The 22,783-nt window shown below is 39.8% G+C and overlaps 1 protein-coding gene across 5 annotated transcripts in view; it reads right to left on the minus strand.

The window, feature by feature from the left end:
* Positions 1-762: 762 nt before the first annotated feature.
* CHRM3 (cholinergic receptor muscarinic 3) overlaps positions 763-22,783 on the minus strand; it is a 272,225-nt gene continuing 250,204 nt past the window's right edge. For 4 of the 5 annotated variants that reach the window (XM_071806241.1, XM_065834730.2, XM_071806244.1 and 1 more), the window contains one exon: positions 763-2,626. In XM_071806241.1, coding sequence (XP_071662342.1) covers positions 805-2,626 — 1,822 coding nt within the window. In that variant the 3' untranslated portion in view covers positions 763-804. Of the gene's footprint in view, positions 2,627-15,332; positions 15,561-22,783 lie in introns of those variants that run through there. The other variant, XM_071806242.1, reaches the window with a different exon arrangement.

The following is a 22,783-nucleotide window of genomic DNA, read 5'->3' on the forward strand; positions in this document are numbered from 1 at the left end:
TCACTTACAAGTAATAATGATGGGGAGCCCTGTAAAACCTAGAATAATAGATCACCTCTTCCCTGGCATGTGTGGATTTTAGAGGTGTGAATGTATGTTACACATACATACACACTCACACACATATATATATAACATGAGCTGCACACATAGATAGTTGGTAATCAGGAATCAGGGGTACAATTAACAATACACCAGAAGAGAAGTAGACAGGAAGCTCTACCTGGACAACAGATGCAATTTTGCAATCTATACAGTGTCTCAAATAATTTCCTAATCCTGTTTCGCTAGCTTGCTACGTCTGTACGTGACTTGAATCGAAAGTTGTTGGATTCCTTGGAAACAGAAGAGTTGGGCTAGCTAGATGTGCTTACCTGAGATCCCAGAGCTGATTATAATCAAAGAGCTGGGCAGATCAGTAATGGGTTTATAATTGATATACAGCTTCTTGAAAATTTGTAGGAAAACTTTATTAAGTCTTTCATTCCTTGGTAAAAATGTTGAAGTTTGATAGTTTTTGCTGAATGCAGACTTGAGTTTTATATTAAACTGTATTTATTAAAAGGATACATAAGCCTGGCAGCTGCTTTCACGTCTTGACATTTAAATGTTTGAATCAGCACCCTGGAACCACCCTCCCACCCCAACCCATCCTATCCCTTCCTCTCCCTTCCCTTCCCATCCCATCTCATCTTGTCTCATCCCATCTCGTCCCATCCCATCCCATCCCATCCCATCCCATCCCATCCCATCCCATCCCATCCCCACTTTGTTATTTACTTTAACTGTTTAAAAAATACTATTCTATGAAGCCTCCCTAGGGATCCGCTTATGAAAAATGACAGATTGCCTTTGCTGATACTGCTGTTTGCGTCGTTTTCGTTTGTCACACTGGCACAACAGTAGCATCTTGAAAGTGTTTCTGAATGTTTTGTTACACAGTGCATAGCACACGGGGTTCACTGTGCTATTGATGTAGCAAAGCCAGTACCCCAAGTTCCAGAAAGTTTTGGGGATACAATTGCAAAAGGTGTTCACCAGAACCATTATGTTATATGGGGTCCAGGTAATGATGAAGGCAAACAAAATGGCACTGAGTGTCTGTGCTGCCTTCTTTTCTTTGATTAGTGACATTCGTTTTCGCTTTGTGATCTGACTTCTGGTCTTCACGGCAAACTTTTTTGCCAGGGTTGCTTCCTTGAAGGACAAGGGCAGGGCTGCAGATGTCTTGGTCACTGATGAGATGCCATCAGAAGCTGTGGTTGTCTCTGCTGACCCTGGCTGAATTGGAAGCTTAGAAAAACTCTTTTGGAAATTTCCACCATCTGGAACGCTTTTGGGAGGGTGCAGTTTTTTAGGTTTCTTTTCCTTCAATTCTGTGTCGGATTTCTGCAGTTCATCCCCTGACTCCTGCAGATCTTCTGAGGAGGGTAGTTTTGTGGAATTGAGGATGGCACTGTGACCAGGAAGCTTCAGCACGATTGAATAGATGGCTCTGGTCTCTGCAGCCATGTCTTCTTCATCAGAGGAAGCTGAATTTTCAAGGGAGGCAGCAGCGTCATTGTTGTTCCAGCTGTCGCTGCTGCTGTGCTCTTGGTCCCCCTGGTCTGTGTTGGGTTCCCAGCTCTTCATTGTGAGCCAGAAGTGGCAGCGTCTGTATTTCCTTCGGGTGGAGCGTTTCATGCTCTGCCGTTGCAGCTCGTAGCTGCTGCAGCTCCGGGAGCTGCCTGTCTGGTGTACGAAATGTGCTGCCTCTGCTTCGCTGCCCGAAGCTTGTAGCCCTGCTAACTCTTTGGTGCGTTTCTCGGTCTCCTTGTAGATCCTCCAATACAAAATACTCATAATGGTGACTGGCAAGTAAAAGGCAGCTATGGCAGTGCCAAAAGTGATGATAGGTTCACTTAGAAACTGGATATAACATTCATCAGGAGGCACAGTCCTCTCCCCAACAAAATACTGCCAGAACAAGATGGCAGGGGCCCAAAGAACAAAAGAGATGATCCATGCTAAACCAATCATCACCCCAGCTCTTTTGGTTGTTCGTTTGGCTCTGTACGTAAGTGGCCTAGTGATGGAAAAATACCTGTCAAAACTTATGACAAGGAGATTCATGACAGAGGCATTACTGGCAACATAGTCAATGGAGAGCCAAAGGTCACAGGCCAAGTTTCCCAAAGCCCAGTGGTCCATGATGATGTATGTAGTGTAAAGATTCATGGAAATAACACCGATGATCAAATCTGCACAAGCAAGACTCAACAAGAAGTAGTTGTTGACCGTTTTCAGTTGTTTGTTAACCTTAAATGCAACAATCACCAGGATGTTTCCTATGATCGTGACCAGTGCAAGGATCCCAGTGAGGAAAGCAATCAAAACAACTTGCCAGACAGTGTGTCCACCCAGAGGGTCTTTGCTTGTGGCATTTAGGGACATATTTGTTGGTTGCACAGTGGAGAAGGTAAAACTCTCTGTGGTCTGAGGGAAATCATAGCTGCCAATGAGCGATGCTGCTTCATCAAGTAGTCTCGGTCCGTGTGAATCGCTCTTCCAGAAGGAGCTCACATTTGAAAACACGGGCGAGGCTGAACTGTTATTTTGCATGATCATTGTGACTCTCTGACATAGTCTGCAGTAGGGAAAAAACAAAAAACAAATGAACAGGTGAAGACAGTAAATAATCGTCTGCATGTTCACACGTAAAATCACTTTACCACTTTGAAAGCTGTCTTTAAAAGCCAAGCTGCCTGGGACACGTTTCAAGTCAAATCTGTGTGTGGTAATAGTCAATTTAGAGGTGTGATTAATCTGAGCTCTTTGTAGTATTCATATAGTGTTTCCTTAAAACATTCAGTCACAGAAGAACCAAAATCCCGGAAGAACTTGAACCTGAAGTAGTATTAAAACACCCCCTAAGTCCACCACTCTGGCGGATCTGTCCTGAACTCAGCATCTCAACAGCCCACTGTTCTGGAGCCTGCAAAACTAAAAGCCAGACACATGCAGCCATAAATCCTCCAAGTGAGAATCAATGCTGGTCCCCAGTGCTGTCCTGGCACTAGCAAAACAGCCTCAGCCTCTCCTCCCTCCAGCTGCAGCTAATGGCAAAAAAAATATTGTTCTCCCTTTCTTTAAACTATAGAGACACAAGCCAGCATTGTTTCACTGTGTCAAGCTCCTCTAACCTGTGAGGCTGCAGAAATATTTTCACCTCCATTTCAGCTGATAAGGGTACTAAAAGTTCTCAGTAGTACTTTTTTGCTCATGCCACTATTCATTTTTCATGCACATTTTTATACTTGGATTAAGGACTTTGTACATCTAATGACTTCAAAATGTCTTTGGGGTAACACACGTTAAAATTTCCTTGGAAAATATGGTCTCTAGAGTCAGGAAAAAAATGTTTGGCAGATGTATGTCAAAGCAACCACTAAACACTTTAGGAAAAGAGAGAAAAAGCATGAAAGGGATTCATAATTAAGCCTTAATCCTTTTCCTCAGGCACTTACGCAGAATGAAGACATGCCCAGAATAGGAATGTGCATTTCCTTTATTTCATTAACTTCTGTGGCCAACTGACAGATTCATTGTACTAAATCAATCATATCATCAAGAAACAAGAATTTGGATGAAAAAAATCCATCACTGATCATAAATATTGGACAAAATACGCTGTCAAAGGGAAACGTTTGTTTGTTTTCTAACTGTGAATCCTCCCAGAGTCAGTATGTTACAGCATGAGATAATAATGAGTATTACGATGTGCTAGTGTTAACAAAATACTTAACCAAAAGAGAAGGTTTTGGTTTTGGTTCTTTAATTAATTTCTAAATTTTGTTTTCCTTTGAACTGCATTTGGTTTTGTTACCAAGCCGCAAGACACTATATGATTTTAAATGGTGCACTTTCTTTGACACGCAGTAAACAGACCAAGAATTTGTTCTCTTAGCTCATGCACAACAACTAACACAAGCCCCTCCATATTTTGATATCTAGCATAAATGAAACATTTTCTCTTTATTAATAGGAAGACAAAGTTACAATGATGCTGCCTTATCCTAATCTAATTCAATCCACTTTCAATGCATTCCTCATTATATCACACAGGATGTGAACATAATAATAACAAATAAATATTGTTCTGGGAAATCACACAGTTAAATTTACTATTTTCCTGATAGAAAGGTTGGAAATTTGGAGCAATTAAAACAATTCCTAAAAAGAAAAAAGGTAAGAATTTTATAAACTGTAAACCAACATTAATAACCTTCATTTTCTTAAAGTAGGTTGAAACTAAAATAAAAAAAAAAACAACAAAACACTTTATATGAAAAAATACATTCCAATTTTTATTTTCTTTGAAAACTTCACAAGAAAGAAATGTACAGTTTTGCATGAAATTTCAGGCAAAAAGACGTTCTGAAAATTTGTCAAGCTCCTTTAAAATGTTCAATATTTTTTACCATTTTAATTGTCCCTATGCCCAAAAATCTAAATGGACTTTTCTGACACAATTTCACCATGTCCTCGCTATCTATTAGAGAAGCTGTGGGACACATCATATTTGGGCTTTTTCTTCCTCAAGACATACTACTTCTGACTGTGGCCCTGGTGTAGTTCAGGCCACCAAGCACACAGCAACATGTCCTCATGCATCCCTATCATATCGTTTCAAAGAAGCTGCAGAAGTCAAATCTGCCCTGTATGAGAAGGACAGACTCACCACACCCATGCTAATGAAACGAAAGTCTGCAGAAAGTCTTTTTCAAAAAGGCAAGCAGAAGTGTAGATGAGAACCATGCTCTTGCTTTCATTTACAGCCCCCCAGGCACACTCATACCACCTCATTCCTTTACCTTGACCAAAGACACCATTAACTTTCAGGTCTATAAAAATGGAGGTCCCACATAATCAAAAATTACAAATGAAGACTCGTGCAAACCCAACGTACAATAACGTTCTCCTTTGAAGAAGACAGTGAAACAATATTCAAGTTTGGCTTGCCCCTTCCTATAGATAGGTGAAACAAAACCACAGATCACTTAAGCACATGTTGACAATGTTCTTGCCACTTGTCTATGGGCCAGGGGGTTAGTCACTGTGGGGAAAAAATCTTTGACTCAAACAGGATTCCTGGAAAACATCCTTCTTGCAATGTTGTATTTAGGAAGCGTGCATCTTTTCCGGAGCTGTCAGATTGGATGAGCTCAAAACCATAATAGTATGAGAGAGATCCGAAATAATGATATTTGCTAAATATATGCCAGAAATGATTAATGTTAGAGGGTGCAGACCTTCCTTCACTGACATTAGGGACAGGGAGCAGAGGATGAAAGCCAGAAAGCATCCCCTTCACATATATACACTTGTAAAAACTCTACCAGGTAAGAGCCAACATAGTCAAGTATTGATTGATAAGTCTGACAGGTAAACGTAGATGGTGATGATATCATTATGTTGCTTTTTCATAAGAAAAAAAAAAAAAAAAAAGACGACCAGCTGGTGTCTTCTAATACATAAGAAAGGACCAGGGAGAAGAGTGCATAGAACAAAAAACCCTATCCCTTAGAAGTGATGGTAGAAATAACAGTATTACTGAGAAATAAAAATAGTTGACAACTTGGTAGTAATTCCCATTTTCATTCCGTAACACAACCATAAACTAATAGAAGTATTAATCTTGGAAGTCCAAAACTTGACAACATAAAAGATACAAATAATCTTGCAAAACTAATGTGTAAATGATGTACCATCACTAAATCCATAAAAAGATTGTGAATTCTGTTTAATTGTAGACTTTGAAATGGAGTTTCAATGTAAAATATCCAATAAAGCCTTTCAGAATTGCTGTGCTTCAAAAGACTCCTCATGAGGAAGACTGCGAAAACCAGACTTCAGCTGCAGTCTTTCAGATGCTAAGCAAGTGCTGGAACCAAATCTTTATTTCTCAGGTCAATTCTCCCACTCCTGAACTACAAAGCAATTTCTCTAAGCCACTGTCAATGAAAACCTGCACAGTCCTTAGCAGTCCAGGAGCTGAGGAAGAGGAGAGACTGAGAGCAACCCACCGACAACTCCCTGCTGCCCAGTGCAATCCTGCAAGCTGGAACTCAGCTTTTTAAACCCCTCAGGCATTAAAGGGAGCCCTCAGCTCGCAGTGACTGGATTATTTGATTAAACGGAAGTGCTAACAAGATGATGAGTACAGTCCTTTGTTATTCTGATTCTTTTACAAGCTTATGTAATTGAACTATTTAATTAAATAAAAAATGTATTACCCATATGTTCATTCACGTAGCAACATCACTACCACCAACGCAACATAACAGCTCAGTGCAACTGGATTTTCTTCTCTTTTAGGAAGCCAAAGCAAGCCAAGTTATCCATCATCTTCCAAAACTGCCATTCATTTTCTGCTTTCTCTATAAGAAGTGCTACAGAGAGAGTGTCCTGGGTCCAAGGAAAGGACAGCATGCCCTGCGGTGCAGCCCGCCAACACTGCCTGGCAAGCCAAGCTCAAAGACAGAATGATGTGCGACCAAGTGGGAAAGCAGCCACAAACATTTTGGCAAAACAAACAGTGCAGCACAGCCTGAGTGAGGCAAACAAACCGAACTGTGAAATGATTACAGGTTTATATACCAGGATAAGAGTTTACAAATCATTGGTATGATACACTACATTACAATTTCAAGTCAGGGAGCAACAAAGGAAACTATTTTTACCCTAAGAATATATAATTACTTACCTAAGAGTACTGCTATGCTAGTCACTGTGGTGGTATGGTTTTTTTTTTGTGGTTTTTTTGGGTTTTTTTGGGTTTTTTTCTTCTTTTTTTTTTTTTTTTTTGTGTTTTTTTTTTGTTTGTTTGTTTGGGTTTTTTTTTTTTTTTTTTTTTTTTTTTGTTCATGTTTCTGCTTTCTAATAAGAGCTTATGAAAAGTACCAGGCCAGAGAACACCAGAGGCAATGTACACTTCCCATCACTGTTGAGGAAAAGCGCAGGTACAGAACAGACACTGGCTGTGCAAACTTCCGCATACAACCTTCCCAGCACATCTCTGTCCCCTGCCCCGCTGGAGGGACTGAGATACTCGATATCCCACTAAGACCTATTAAAGGAATGGAGAAAGCAACTACAGAACTGATGACTAATTTCAATAAATGGATACAGCACAGGTTTAAAAACCTGAATTTTTTGAAAAGCCTAATTCATTGCACATTGCTGTAAATAGGTAGCAAAATAGAATAGAGTAGGAACAGTACTGTCATGCATTTCTCTGTGCTTATTTAAGGTTTCATTGGTTGCGTGAGTACTTCACATTTCAGCTTACCATATTTATTCCCTTCCTTAACCCTTCCTATTCACATACACACAATCCCCATGTTTGTGGAGGTCTGTTTTCTTGCTGTCTTTAAAGGGTTCTAAGATGTGTTTTCTGGGAACTCTGTGGGCTTGGCCGCATGTGAGTTTAACACTGGCAAGCCTTTACGACTGAAGAACCTCACATCTCATCTGAAAGACAAGAAAATTGCATACCTCATTTTTCTGCTGTCCTCTGCACTGCTACTGTGTACACATTAGCCTGAACAGCAGAGAACTCCATGCAGTGAATTATAAACTTGTTTTCTAACGTAAGAAGCCAAGCCTGTACCTGCAGTTACCTAAACTGGCACATAAACTTTGTTCCAAAAGTAATAGTTGGTAAAATAAAAATATATATGAATTTTAAGCTTTTCCTGAAATCATGCCCAAGATAACACATACCTATTTCTCAAATCAAACATAGAGTGTCTTTTCAAAATACAATAATAAATTTTAAAAATTTGAAATGAAAAAAATTGAGATGCAAGTATTCACAGTAGCATTCATGGGTTTACATTTACTGTATAGCAGCTCACATCACTCGCAGCTTGTGTTGCACAAGACACAGGATTCCTTATGAATGTGTATGTGATAACAGGAAGCACAGTGTAATCAGTAGTGAACAGGACCTCAGATTTACCATGACTTACTTATACTGATGATTAAATATATTACAATCATTATAGATTTGCATCTTTGCAGAATGAGAATACAGAGCCATAGAAATTGGCTCCATTATGAAATATCCTGACCAATGTCTTACACATTCACAGTAGATAAAAATAAGTGATATACTCTTATACTTCTATGTTTATGTACACATACAAATATATACATATAAATATGTCACATATAAAATGTGACAGATGTGTATATTTATCTGCATATGAAAGTATATGTATATATTTGCAGATATATATACACATGTGTTTATACATACAGATAGGTGTATATATATATACATATATATACACACACACACACACATATCTGCACATATACATACATATGCTTTTGTCACATTATTCCAAATATTGTTGTAAGGAAAGACTGTATCTTTCACTACTTAGCTATCAACTTGATATAGATAAAGCTCAGTCAAACATAACCCACAAAGACTTCAACTAAAGCTCTTCCATTTTCCGTACCTAAAGATGTTTTGCTTATGCTTATAAAATTATTGAAATTTAACGTCAGTGCTTTAAAATCACTTTTGTCATTAATGAATTAGATTTGCTTATTATTTGCTTACTGTGTTGCTGCTGTTGATGTGTGAGATCAAGCACGGGCAAACTAGGAACTAATTTCTTTAATCATATGTGTTGTTTTCATTACTTTGGAGAGATTTTAATGCATCTGATGCACAGCACCAAGCTACCTGATCCGTCTGCCTTGCTGCCCTGCAGTCAGCAGAAGGGAGCATCCCCCTGGGGAGGAGAGGTGGGGGATGTGACCCCAAATGTTCCTGCTGGGATGTGTAAGGGATGCCATGCTGGGAGCACCTGAGACTGCCCACCTAACACAGCCAGGAAATTCGGTATCTAAAGCTGGGCCATGGGAAGATCCTCTGTTATGCCTTAATTTGCCAATTAGCTTTTGACAAGCATCTAGCATCTTCTTCCCTTAGACTGAAAGTTTACGTTTGTACCACCCGCCTGCACTTGCAGCATCCGCTGTAGGCCTTGCTTGCTTATACTGTATTTGCTTTTACAATATTTTCTCTTCCAAACACCTTACTTTGTGTAGTATGAACCCTTCACCGAGGGTTTTTATATTGTGATAGAAATGTAACTTTGAATACTAATGTGTTCTAATGGTCAGTGATTTCAGTGGAAACATCTGCTCATTTAAACAGCTACAAAAGAATAAATACTGTGTTACCACTAAGACAAGAAGAGAAAAAAAAATATCGCTGCCATATAAAAAATCCAGATGTGTATTTCTGATTCCTTGTACTTAAGACTTCCATTTAAGATAGAATTTTTACATGAACTGTGTCTATAATTTTCAAATGCTTGAAAGCCAGAGCAAATCAGGTCTTGCTTAATTAAGATTACAGTAAATACTGACTATCTGTTCAAAGAGTTAAATCTACGAGGTGCATTTTTATGAAGGGAAGAAATTATTTAAATTCTAGGCAGTTTCTCTTTCAAAGATCTTTATTAGAATGACATCCCAACTGTCTAATTGATATTGGAGAAAGCAGACATGCAGTTCAAAACATAGCCATGGAATTACAAACAAATACTGAGAGTTTTACTCACTTTGAGCAACCCACTGACTTTGCAGGTATCTGGGGACAGGAACATTTGGCTGAAGGGTGGTTAATATGTTGAATTTAAACATGATATCAGATCGAGATGAAAGAAGAATACCAGCCTTATAATTATCTCATTCATGTGTGAGGGGTGTGCATTTTTTTCCTTTGATTAAAAACTATCCATCTTAGAGACTTCACTTCAATACTTTATTTTATATATCTATATATATATCCACTTTCTTTTTTTACCTCATAGTGCTTCATATTTTGTTGAATATTGAGCCAAAGTCATGATCTAAAATTTCACTGTGTACTCAGTCATCTCTTTATGAAATATTGTCCATTGACTCCACAGATAATCCTCCCAATGAGGTATTTAAAGACCACATTAAAATGTTGGTCATGTGAGATAAAGTAATGGCAATTCTTACACTTAACTATATTATCCTCTGAGATGTTGCTAAATGCTAGAGTACCTTGAATAGACATAGAAAAATATGTGCCTAGATAGAGAGAAGAAAAAAATTCAAGCTTTCTAATGAATTTCTAATTTTTTACTAAAATGGCATCCAGCTCTAAAAAAAAATAATGTTTCAGCAAATTAATCTATGAAGAGCTCATTGCCAATGCTAGATAGAACATGTACTTTAAATATATTTGTAATCCAATCCTACTTTTAGTAATCCTTGCATGCATTTAAAGTCCATATTTAATGTGACTATTAGCCTTTAAGAACCTTTACAGGGAACCACACACCTCATTAGCAGACTTCTTTACTATCTTTAATGAAACTGTGTTAAAACAAAGCAATCAATTGATTATGCCATAAAATAAATACATTTTTGCTTTCATCTTTGGCTCACTGACACAATACACCACCAGGGGAAACTGGAAAACAGTACAAACATTTTTCAAGTATCAAAGAAGACAGAGAGCCTGGATTCTTAGCTTTAAAGAAGCTCATCTGACACACTCTTCTCAATTTCATTTGTCTGCAAGAAGAACATGAAATGACAAAAGCTGTCAAGCCTTGAAATCAGAAAATTGAAAAGATTTTTTTTTCCTGGAAATACTTTCAATGGAAAGAAAATAAATAGCCAAAAAAAAAAAAGAGACCATAAATAAAACCTCAAACAACCGTTCTGATTTTCTGCCTTTTCAAAAAATATGGTTTTTCCTTTGAAACGTAATTTCATTTTCTGTTAGCTTCAAGCTGAGTTTCAGATATTTTTTGACAAATGCTGCTGAAAGAAGATGAGCTTTGCTGTGCTATTTATTTAGGCAAAATAATAATAAAAAAAGAAGGCCTAGCAAATAGCTCTCAAAGCCTCCAATCCTGATGTCATGTTTACCTGGTGTCAGGTCCTATTATATGAAAGATTTCTAAAATACATCATTTAAATGTGTTAAATAACATGAGTTTAAAGTTGTCTCGAGTCTGAAAGAATCCTAAAATGTTCTAAATTGTGTTACTGCTGACCAGTACATTTTCTACTGTAACAATGGCATTGCGCACAGGTGCTAAAAAATGCAGACCGCCTACTATAGCTTTTGTTGATGATGGATAGTTTGCCAATTTTACATAAGATGCAATAAAGTGACTTGAACAATGCTAGGAAACACTCTATTAAGGGAATTTTATTGTTAATGGCTTTGCTGATTGAAATACTATTGCTATGTACTGCGGCAAAACCAACACTCCCACATGGGACAGATGGTTTACTTAAAAAGCTAAAAGAAAAAAAAACTGCTCAGAGGTTTCAGCTAGAGGAGAAAAATTGCTAAGAAATAGCTCTTAGCTAATGAAACCTATATAGATATTTGGATACTGGAACTATTTATATGGAAAAGGAAATTTTATGAGAGAAACTTTATGCCAGAGTGTTTTGACTCACATTGCTTAGTATTTTCTCTAGATAATCCTTTAAATTATGTAATCATAATAATGTTTTAAATAATTTTACTTTGGTTCCAAGTGAAAATTGGCATTATCAGTCAGAAAATAACATTTTCAGTGTAGTTATGTATTTAATTGTATTACAGAATGGATATTCCTAACATCTGAGATTTGGGGATAACCTGTTATACTGATAATGGTATCAAAGCATTAAAGCATATGAAATATGCTAGTAATTTATTAAGGCATGGATCTATTGCCAGGGGGGTGAAGAGCTGTGTGTCTGCCCTTTTTACAAATTATATTTTTTTTAATACAATTGTAAGCAAAATGCTATGATACAGTTGAAACAGAATATTTTTAATCTTCATGGAAAACACTAGTAAAAAATCAGACAAAAAGGGAAAATGCTTTCTTTCAACATGCCACTGGAAATATTTGTATAAATACTATGTTTCAGTATTCACGGGTATTTTTAAGTCAGTCTTTCCATCTGCTTAGAAGTGTAGTTTAATACCCACTAGGTGGCACAATAGTTATTCAGAAACAGAAGTTTGTCTTGAAACAAAATCTTAACTAGTCTTTCATGAGGCCTGTGTCTTATACGTGGAGACTGTAACCCAATTATATCTATTTATTGATAGGGACAGCAGCTAAAAGAAACACATGTCATCCAAATATTGGTCGGAATCAAACTTGCAGCCAAATTACCCACAACAGTGTGGGTAACAGTGTGCTGTATTTTTTTTTCCCCTGAAATAGACATATTTGAAATTCCTGGTGGAATTTTGTAACTTAATCAAAATGGCCCATTTCAAACTCCAACTCCCTGTACAGATGCTGACAGTTTCTGGGAAATCAATGGCAGCAGGCACTGCGGATTTTATGCATGCAAGCTATTGTTCTTTATTCTGATACAGATAAGTAATTAAATAATGCTCCAGTGCTATACTCTCTTTTAGGGTTTCTTTGCTGGATATTTTTTTGGTTGTTGGCTTTTTTGAGTTACACAGCAAGACAAATGGAAACATGCCCGATGAATATATTCCTGACAGAGAAGGAGGAGGTGTTAATGAAAAATTTATTTTGAGTTATTCTACATAAATGCCTGTTGGTAACTTTCATGGCAGGGTCTTCTTGCTACTAGCGTTTCAATAGGTTGCTATATATTTGCTTGCTTGAAAATTTGCCTTTTCTGCCTACTTGAAATATATTCCAAGAATCTGAAATTTTTGAACTACAGTCTTAAAAAATCAGTTCCAGTGTAAAGAATACACATTGACAAAGCTATGGTTCTATTCAGTGTACAGAATGGACCTGCCCCAGCAATTAAACATGCTTGCACAACAGAGAGGGGGTTTCTTTAAGATCCTCTTGCCTTACAGTTATAGGAAGTATGTAGTAAAGGTGGCACAAGGCTGAGGAGGAAAAAGGAAGGACGCACAGTTAAGTAAGTTAAATGTGGAACTCATTTGTATTCCTAATTCTGTCACAGGGTTTCCACACACTACAGGAAGAGTGACTTATGCAGATCTTTAAAACAATGTCACTTTACCTTGACAGGATACTTCAAAGCTTAACTCAGTAATGCACAGGCATGCCTCAACTTTTGTATATGCAGTTTTACAAAATGAATGATCTTGAACTACATCTTTGCAGGTTTCATTCTGCATGCCTGTAAAATGTTAAAATCATTCCGTCAAAAAAAAAAAGAGCATTTTTAAGTTCAGAAACTATATAGTCATCTACTACACTATAAGTTTTCTACTCACTATCTAGCTAACACACTCATGGTACTCTGCACTCCCTCCTTGTTGCTGTTTCTGAGGATTCATGCATTCTGACATGGCAAATAGAAAGACATGGAGATATAATTACATTAGCTGTAAAGGTTGCTATCTAAGTACAGGATTTTGCTTTTAAAACAAGAAGGTAAAGTGGACTCCTGATTGTTTGCATTTGCTCTTTCATGCCTATAAACTCTCAATTTTGCAAACATATTACAGTCTAGCATAATCAACAAAAGACTTAAAATCAGGAGTCCTAGCTAAATTAGAAGGAAAATATTTCTCCCAGCTTTGATAAGGTTGCTCAAATTGCATGTAGAATATGTTACTTTCAGAAAGGAAGTAGAAAGTTAGAAGAAAAGAATCTGCATCTAGAAAAAAGTATCTCCTGCCTTGAAAGGTCAGAGGAACTTTAATGCTTGAACTAAGAATAGGGATGCGTGCTGCACTGAGTCCTATTGCCCAAAAAAAGTAGTATTAAAGCTTCATTAAGTATATCCTTCCATTCGTCTGCCTCTATCTTTCAGCTGCTTCACTTTTGTGCTTTAGTTTGCCACTGAGCTGTACTTCCAGGTTGCCGTGGGTCTATCCGATCAATTATTTTTTAGGATCAGAAAAGAATTCCCTATTTGGTTGCCATTCAGGAAGGTATTTTGTTTGTTGTTTTTTTAACCTTGCTTGGCAGTCCTAAAATGATACATGTGGCTAAAAGCTCCCAGGACTGAGAAGTCCTAATTAGGTAAGTGTCTGCAGCAATTCGTGGACAGACTCCAGATGAGGCAAATGGATTTTGGATTTCTGCTGGTGGATGTAAGAGCAAAGGACAAATGAAAACCTCAGTTACTGCTCTTGGTACCCTCCTCTCCCATTTCTTGCAGAATGAAAGGTTTACTGTAGATGAGCCAGTGTATGCTCTGTCTTTTGCTCACTTGCATGACCTGAGCAACAGCTCCCAGAGATGTTTTAAATTCAGTATTTCAGTTTGCAGGACTTGTGAGGTTCCCTGTGTTCAGAGAGAAATTTGCACTGTAGTGTCACTGTGTTCTCCTAAAAAACCTGCCCTGTGGGCCAGGGGATGTCCTTTGGAGAGGCAGGGGTGCAGGTAGGGTTTGCATCCAGGGCTGGGGTACTGGGGGAAAAGTGAGTGATCAGTGTAAACTGTATGTGCTTGTGAAAGCTTGTGTGTTAAAAAGCTCTTGGAGCCCTGCATGAAATTAAACTGTACATAAAACAACAATCTGGATAAAGATAAAAGGAACATGGATTACAAAAAGCAGTGGAAGGAATGGTAGAAGGTAAAACAACAGAATAGCTAGAGCATGGTAAAAAGATTATTAAGATGCAATCTGATAACTCTATATGGGACCCTGAAGTCCGCATGGAAAGCAGGGAGGGCACACAGTCAATCATCTCTTTTGGGATAAGGATTCTTTTATCTCAAAGTAGTAACAAATTCACTTGAAATAAAAAGACATTTCCATTAGTTGGAGCAGCACTTCTCTCTCATCAGTCCTCCCTCTTCCTGCGGTAGCCCTTATGGCTTACTCTGTAAGAAAGTGAGGCTTTTACAACCGCAGTACAGTTAGGAAAGGAGTCCAGGTATAACAGAGTGAAGACGTCAAGAACAGTGTAGCTCCTTTCTAGAGAAATAAGCATGATCAGTTACAAATTATTCAAAATTAAGCAAGAAAAATAATTGCTTGAGTGCTGCTATAAAAAATGCCTCTATCCTAAAAAATCTAATTTTTTGTTTGTCACATCAGAAATACTTATTCACAGAGTAGGAAAGGAAAAACAAGGGTTCTGTTGATAATATCAGATGTTAACAGAGGAAGACAAATGCACAGAGTTGTTTTAGCATATATTATAAACAAATCAATGTCCTATTTCTCATACGTGTGACAGCAAAAGTGCCAGTGATGACCTTACTGAAGAGAAGGAAGAAGCCACACTGCCTCCCAGACTTTCAGGAAACCCACAACTTGTGTTAAATGAATAAATTAAAAAATATATATATATCCCTCACCCAGTTACTTCAGTTTTACACCATTTCAGCTGTGGCTGAGATCTGATCGCAGATGCCTGGTACAGTAGCATGAAGAACAGAGCTAAAAAGAGAATCAGGTTTCCAAAGAGACGGGGCGTTACGGAGGAGCCAGCGACTCTGCGCAGCGAGCTGTGCCCAGGTGATGGCAGATAAACATGCGAGCCTCTGAGTCATGTCCTTCTTCCTGCCACTCCAACTGCTGCAGAGCAAGAGTCTGAGTAAATCTACCACGCTTGCTCCTGAAACAGTCATTGCACAGGACCTCTCTGATTCAGTATTGTTTTCTGAGACAAAGGAGGTGGGGAAAACTCGATAATGCAAGTAGACACTAAAAGTGACAGACGAGAAAAAGAAAAGCAACTTGTTCCCAGGCCTGTCCTCACATCAGTGAATTGTCATGGCAGAAGAATGGCACAGATAAGCAGTGGCCCATCTGATACACTGATCCCCCTGCTGATACAGCAGGCAGCTGACAGAGCCAGCCTGGTGCTGGCTGCACTGGGAGCCCCAACAGCTCCCTCAGGCTACTTGGGAGGAGCAGTCCCTGAGAGGGAGAGAGTGTATGGTGCCTTAAAAAACCCATGGGCACAAGGAAAATGCACTGCCTGGATTTATCTGTGTGCACATTAAACACATAGGGAGAGGGCACATGGAAGGAAACTGGAACTCACTCCTCAAGCGGTTCTGTGCTGACATATGATAAGAGATTGGAGTCCACATCCTGACTGGCTTATTTATCTTTTCTCTTTGAGTGACACTCATGTTTCAGTGCTGATTAATAATGTCATTGGTCAGTCCAGAAGTTATATGTAAGGCATATAACCACGTTATTATGAAAATGAACATATGAATATTGTGTTAACATTTGAAACAACTTTGTCTTCAGGAAGTCAAGTCCTGTTGCATTGCATGATTATTACCAGCAATAACCAGGCAAGACCGAACAGTGCAGGAATGTGCCTGAGCTGCTATATTTATGCACAGCGTTTCTAGCAAAGTGGGATTTTTTAATAATCCTTGTAACTACAAGGATCCTGCATCATGAGTTCTTCTGGGTACTTCTATGTTTTCTTCTCACACGTACAAAGAAACAAACAAAATACAACCACTGGTTGCCTGTTTTGCTTCCCTTGGTAGTGCAGCAGAGCTCTAAGTTTCTTATACACAAAACCTGCTATGTCACAAATCCCTCATGATTCTACAGATGATGAGAAATTTCATATCAGGGGTCAGTTAAAACAACATGTATCCCTACTCTCCGAGGAAAAAAGCGCTTTTTAGCATTTTAGGTTTTGGTCCAAGAGAACTTTTGATACTTTTTTTCCAAAAACGCTAAAGAGACTTTTGAGGGCTTAAAGTACATGAAGATGTTCAAGCTCCACCAACATAGAAACAGTATAAACTGGGTATCCACCCTGTCTCTGCCCTAGAGGCTTATCTTCTCTTCAGTATCGGTTATATTGCCAGTTTAACTCTGTCTTTCAAAGAAGACATAGGTCACTCACTGGGAGTACGTATTGTTTTCCCCTGTAGCACAAGAAGACTAATTTGAATTTGAAACAGTAAATTGAATTATAACTGTCAAGAGGAATGCAAGGCCCATGTCACTCTAATATAGTCAGACCAGAGGGACCAAACAATGACACGGTGCTGTAACAGCTGGAAGCAAGCTTTAAGGCATTTTTGAAGCTGAGGCAACTTGGTACCTTAGGTAGATCCAAAATCACTGGCTGCTGACTCCTGTCAGAGACCAAATACTTACAGCACCTGGACCTCTGCTTTTTAGGATTGCACAGCCAAAATAATGCTTCAGGAAGACATAAAACTGGAATATTTTTATCAGACCAGCATTAGCAGTTCTGAGCAGACAGATAAGAAATGACATTGCTCTGGTCCCCCAATACAACTGTTTTAAAACAGTAATGTACATTACTTAGCATGATTAAAACATGCATTATTTATTAATTTATTTATGTTTTTAAGGTGCATTTGGTCTACATTATGTCAGGACCAGCTGTATGGGTACCTCCACTAGTGACAAATTCCATCATATCAGGTTTGAAACACCATTGGGGGAAAAACTGAGGCACATCAGCCCAGGTGTAACAACTCCTGAGGGTGCTTTTATCATTTACTTTGTGTCTACACCACTGAGTATGAGGGATTTAATTGACTTGCTCTATCTTCAATATAGCAGATGGCAGACCTTTCTAGATTTTTTGCTGTGTTGAGAATTGGTCATGAAAACAGTGCTGGATTTCCCTGCCATTCTCAGTATTGTATGCCAAAAGTCCATTTTCTAACTAAATGCTTAATGAAATTAAAGCATTGGGGTACCTACCCATCACTGAAAAGTATCTACTGACTTTGAACTGGCACTTAGCATCCAGTGTTTCTGACTTATTCTAAAATCGTACCCTTAATCAGCAAACATGGTGCAATTTCAGAGATTCAGATTATTTGCATTTTTACTGAGGTTAGTGATAAATTATGAATTCATCCAGAAATTCCAAGATCTTGCAGGAAGTAATAGTAACTTAGTTATTGACACAATAATATTAATTGTTGCCAGAGAACTGGTAAGACTTTCAGATGGCAAAATGTATCCTCGAGGGGCAGTTCCGAATCACACTCACTCTGCTATGTATTAATATTTACCATAGCTTTTGAAATGGAGAATAGTGCTTAAATCTCATTGTATCCTGTTTTGATCTGACCTTGCTTTCCAAATGCCTCTGTTTCCCTATCAATCCCCCTTGCTAATCTTCATTGCTGTTTCATGACATTTCCAGCTGAAAATGTATCCATACAGTCAGTATCCTCCAAGCTCCAGTTTACTAGTGAATACAAATAAAGCTGTGACTCTTTAGGATTCATGTAAACCTCTCAATATTCCCATGCTGGTTGTGCCTTCAATTGCAAGAGAAATGTTCCACATTTGCAGCTGCAGCATATTAAAACTCAAAAATCAGGGTTTTGACGGCACTTGCACATTCCTGCCCTTTCATGTGTCCCTTATCACTCATTTACTCACAGAAGGAAGTGACTTTTCCTGCCACGGTAGAGGTAAATTGTGTCAGACAAGGCAAAAAAAAAATATTCATTAGTGTACCAGAGGAAGCCATTTCTGAGATGCAAAGTGTCAGCAGAAACAAGAGTTTCTACTCTTCCACTCCCATGACCTTATTCAAAAGGTGTAATAAACCTCATGGCTTTTAGCTATTAGAAATAATTTTCAAATTATAGGACACAGATTAATAAATTTTTCAATAGAACCTTTCCACCCATTGATACTTGTTTTTCCTTTCATAAAAAAGAGGAAAACCTTTTATGAGAAGTAGAAATAAAACCATGTGTTCTACTTGTAAAAATATGAGAGTTGGGAAAAAATAAATGCTGATGTGATTTGAAATATCACCCTTAATTCCAATGCTGCAAGATCTCACACTGAGTTTATTTCAACAAGCTTTGTTTGCAATTCAACTTTGTTTTTTCCATTTAAGTAATTTAGCACATTTGCAAAGCCTCTCACCATTCTTATTTTGTAATGTAAAATAAAACAAACAAAAAATCAAAACAAGCCTTAATATTTCTTAGACTGTGAAATTTGGCCATTGGAGGAATCACAGAATCATAGAATGTCCTGAGTTGGAAGGGACCCACAAGGATCATCGAGTCCAGCTCCTGTCCCTGCATATGACAACCCCACATTTCACACCATGTGTCTGAGGGCATTGTCTAGTCTCTTCTTGAACACTGTCATGCTCGGGGCCGTGACACCTCCCTGGGGAGCCTGTTCCAGTGCTCCACCAACCTCTGGGCGAAGAACCTTTTCCTAATGTCCAACCTAAACCTCCCCTGGCACATCTTCCTGTCACTCCCTCGAGTTCTGTCATTGGTCACCAGAGAGGAGAGATCAGCACCTGCCCTCCTCTTCCCCTTGTGAGGAAGCTGTAGACCACAATGAGGTCTCCCCTCAGTCTCCTCCAGCTTGAACAAAGCAAGTGACTTTAGCTGCTCTTCATAAGGCTTCCCCTCCAAACCCTTTACCAACTTTGTGTCCCTCTTCTGGACACTCTCCAGTAGCTTAATTTCTTTATATTGTATTGCCCAGAACTACACACAGTGCTCCAGGTGTGGCCACACCAGTGCAGACCAGAGCAGGACAATCACCTCCCTTGCCCGGCTGGCAATGCTGTGCTTGATGCACCCCAGGACACGGCTGGCCCTCTCAGTTGCCAGGGCACACTGTTGGCTCATGTTCAACTTGCCATCAACCAGAACCCCTAGATCCCTCTCTGCAGAGCTGCTTTCCAGCATCTCGTCCCCCAGTCTGTATGTACAGCCAGGGTTGCCATGTCCCAGGTGCAAAATCTGGCACTTGCTGTTGTTGGACTTCAAGTGGTGGGTGACTGCCCAGTTCTCCAGTTTGTCTAGATCTCTCTGCAGGGCCTCTCTGTGCTCAAGAGTGTCAATAGTTCCTCCTAGTTTTGTGTCACCAGCAAACTTACTAAGTATTCCCTCAAGTCCTGAGTCTAAGTCATTTATAAAGACATTGAAGAGTACTGGCCCCAAGATGGATCCCTGTGGAACCCTGCTGGTCGCCAACCCGACACAACCCCATTTACTAGAACCCTTTGAGCCCGGTTTGTTGGCCAATTGCTCACCCACTGCATTGTGTGTTTACCCAGCTGTATGCTGGACATCTTGTGCAGGAGGATACTGTGAGAGACAGTATCAAAGGCTTTATTGAAATCCAAAAAGATCACATCAACAGGCTTCCCTTGGTTGACTAGATGGTTAACTTTGTCGAAGAATGAAATTAAATTTGTTAAGCAGGACTTTCCCATCTTGAACCCGTGCTGGCTGGGACCAATGACTGTGTTGTCATCCAGATGTTTTTCAATAACTCCCAGAACAATATTCTCCACAATTTTGACAGGCACAGAAGTGAGGCTGATAGGCCTGTAGTTGTCAGGGTGGTCCCAGTCACCCTTCTTGTAGATTGATACAATGTTTGCCAGCTTCCAGTCATCCAGGACCTCTCCAGATTCCCAGGAGCATTGAAAAATCACAGAAAGAAGTCTCAGTATGACGTCAGCCAGCACTTTAAGCACTGTTGGATGAATCCCATCAGGCCCCATCGACTTGTAGGGATCTAGCCAGTGTTGCAAATCCCGTACAAGTTCTGGATTTTTTGGGAGTTTATTGTTCACACAGCCATGGTTTTCTAACCCAGGGTTATGGGGGCTCCCAAGTCCATCATTGGTGTTGAAGACTGAGGTGAAGAAAGTATTAAACATCTTGGCTTTTTCTATGTCCCTGTTAATAAGGTGACCAAGCTCATTGAGTAATGTGCCAATGCTATTTCTAGTTTGCCTCTTGCCATTAATAAATTTAAGAAAGTCTTTTTTATTGTCCTTCACAGTAGTGGCCAGCTTCAATTCTAACTGAGCTTTGGCAGTGCAAAAGGAAGACAAAGTGGAGACATGAATATGCATGCAGGTTTGCTGGCATGGTCATTGAGAAGGCAGACTGGAAATGGGGGGCACACCTAAACCCTACCATAAGAAGAAAGCAAGAATGATTCTGGTATCAGAGGAGAGAAAAGGAAGAAATTTAAAGCTCCAATCATAATACAGTCTCTGGTACAGGAAAGTATCAGGCAATGATGGGGATGTGGCTTATTGGGAGCTCATGGTCAGAAATTCAGGGCTTTTGTGCCTTACACAGTGCACAAAATCTCTAGCGCTAATAACACATTTGTGAGCCCCTGTTTCTCCAAGGAGATGAAAGGCTGCGATTTTACCCTCCACATGTGCCAAAAAAAACAGGTATGAGAAGCCAGTGTGGCAGGGTCTCAGGTGTGTGATCTGAACCGCAAGCTCCTGAGCCCCAACCTCCCTGTGCTCCCAGTTGGCTGCAGTTTTACAGGTGCACCCCTCGGTTGGGATGCTGGGTGGGAAGTATGGCACAGAAACTTTCCAGTAACAGCCCTGCCAATACAGCTGGTCAGGGTGCACTTGAGGCTGCCAGTGGTATTTGCTAGGTTGTTTCATTTGTTCATTGAAACTTCAGGGCAGAAATCAAGCCAACCAGAAAAATGGGAGATCAAACCTGGAAGTCATGAAGCTGAGTGACCCAATCCCAGCTGATTTCACTGTGTGCTGGTTTGACTGAAAGTGAGTTAATATTCTTCATGCAGTTAGAAATCTTTCTTTTTCATAGCTAGCACAGTTGTTTGAATTTAGCTTGAGAACAAGAAGATACCCAGAGACAAAGTTAGTGTTTTTAATTACAGTATCACAGTATCACAGTATGTTTGAAATTGGAAGGGACCTCGAAAGATCATCTAGTCCAATCCCCCTGCTGGAGCAGGAACGCCTAGGTGAGGTCGCACAGGAATGTGTCCAGGCGGGCTTTGAATGTCTCCAGGGAAGGAGACTCCACAACCTCCCTGGGCAGCCTGTTCCAGTGCTCTGTCACCCTCACTGAGATGAAGTTTTTTTCTCAAATTTAAGTGGAACAACTTGTGTTCCAGCTTGATCCTGTTACCCCTTGTCCTATCACTGTTTGCCACTGAGAAGAGCCTGGCTCCATCCTCGTGGCACTCACCCTTTATATATTTATAAACATTAATAAGGTCACCCCTCCGTCTCCTCTTCTCCAAACTAAAGAGCCCCAGCTCCCTCAGCCTTTCTTCATAAGGGAGGTGCTCCACTCCCTTAATCATCTTTGTTGCTCTGTGCTGGACCCTCTCCAGCAGTTCCCTGTCCTTCTTGAACTGAGGGGCCCAGAACTGGACACAATATTCCAGATGGGGTCTCACCAGGGCGGAGTAGAGGGGAAGGAGGACCTCTCTCGATCTACTGACCACCCTCCTTGTAATACACCCAAGGATGCCATTGGCCTTCCTGGTCACAAGGGCACAGTGCTGGCTCATGGTCATCTTGTTGTCCACCAGGACCCCCAGGTCCCTTTCCCCTACACTGCTCTCTAATATGTAATTTCCCAACCTATACTGGAACCTGGGGTTGTTCCTGCCCAGATGCAGGACTCTACACTTTCCCTTGTTAAATTTCATCAGGTTATTCCCCACCCAACTCTCCAGCCTGTCCAGGTCCCACTGGATGGCAGCACAGCCTTCTGGCGTGTCAGCCACTTCTCCCAGCTTAGTGGCATCAGCAAACTTGCTGATAGTACACTCAATTCCCTCGTCCAAATTGTTAATTAATATATTGAACAATATTGGCCCCAGTGCTGACCCCTGAGGCACTCCACTAGATACTGGCCTCCAACTGGAGTCCGCACCATTGACCACCACTCTCTGGCTTCTCTCTTTAAGCCAGTTTGCAACCCACCTCACTACTCTATTGTCTAGACCACACCTCCTCAACTTAGCTGTGAGGATGCTGTGAGGGACTGTGTCA

This window comes from Patagioenas fasciata, chromosome 3, assembly GCF_037038585.1.
Source record: "Patagioenas fasciata isolate bPatFas1 chromosome 3, bPatFas1.hap1, whole genome shotgun sequence".
Lineage (NCBI taxonomy): Eukaryota > Metazoa > Chordata > Aves > Columbiformes > Columbidae > Patagioenas > Patagioenas fasciata.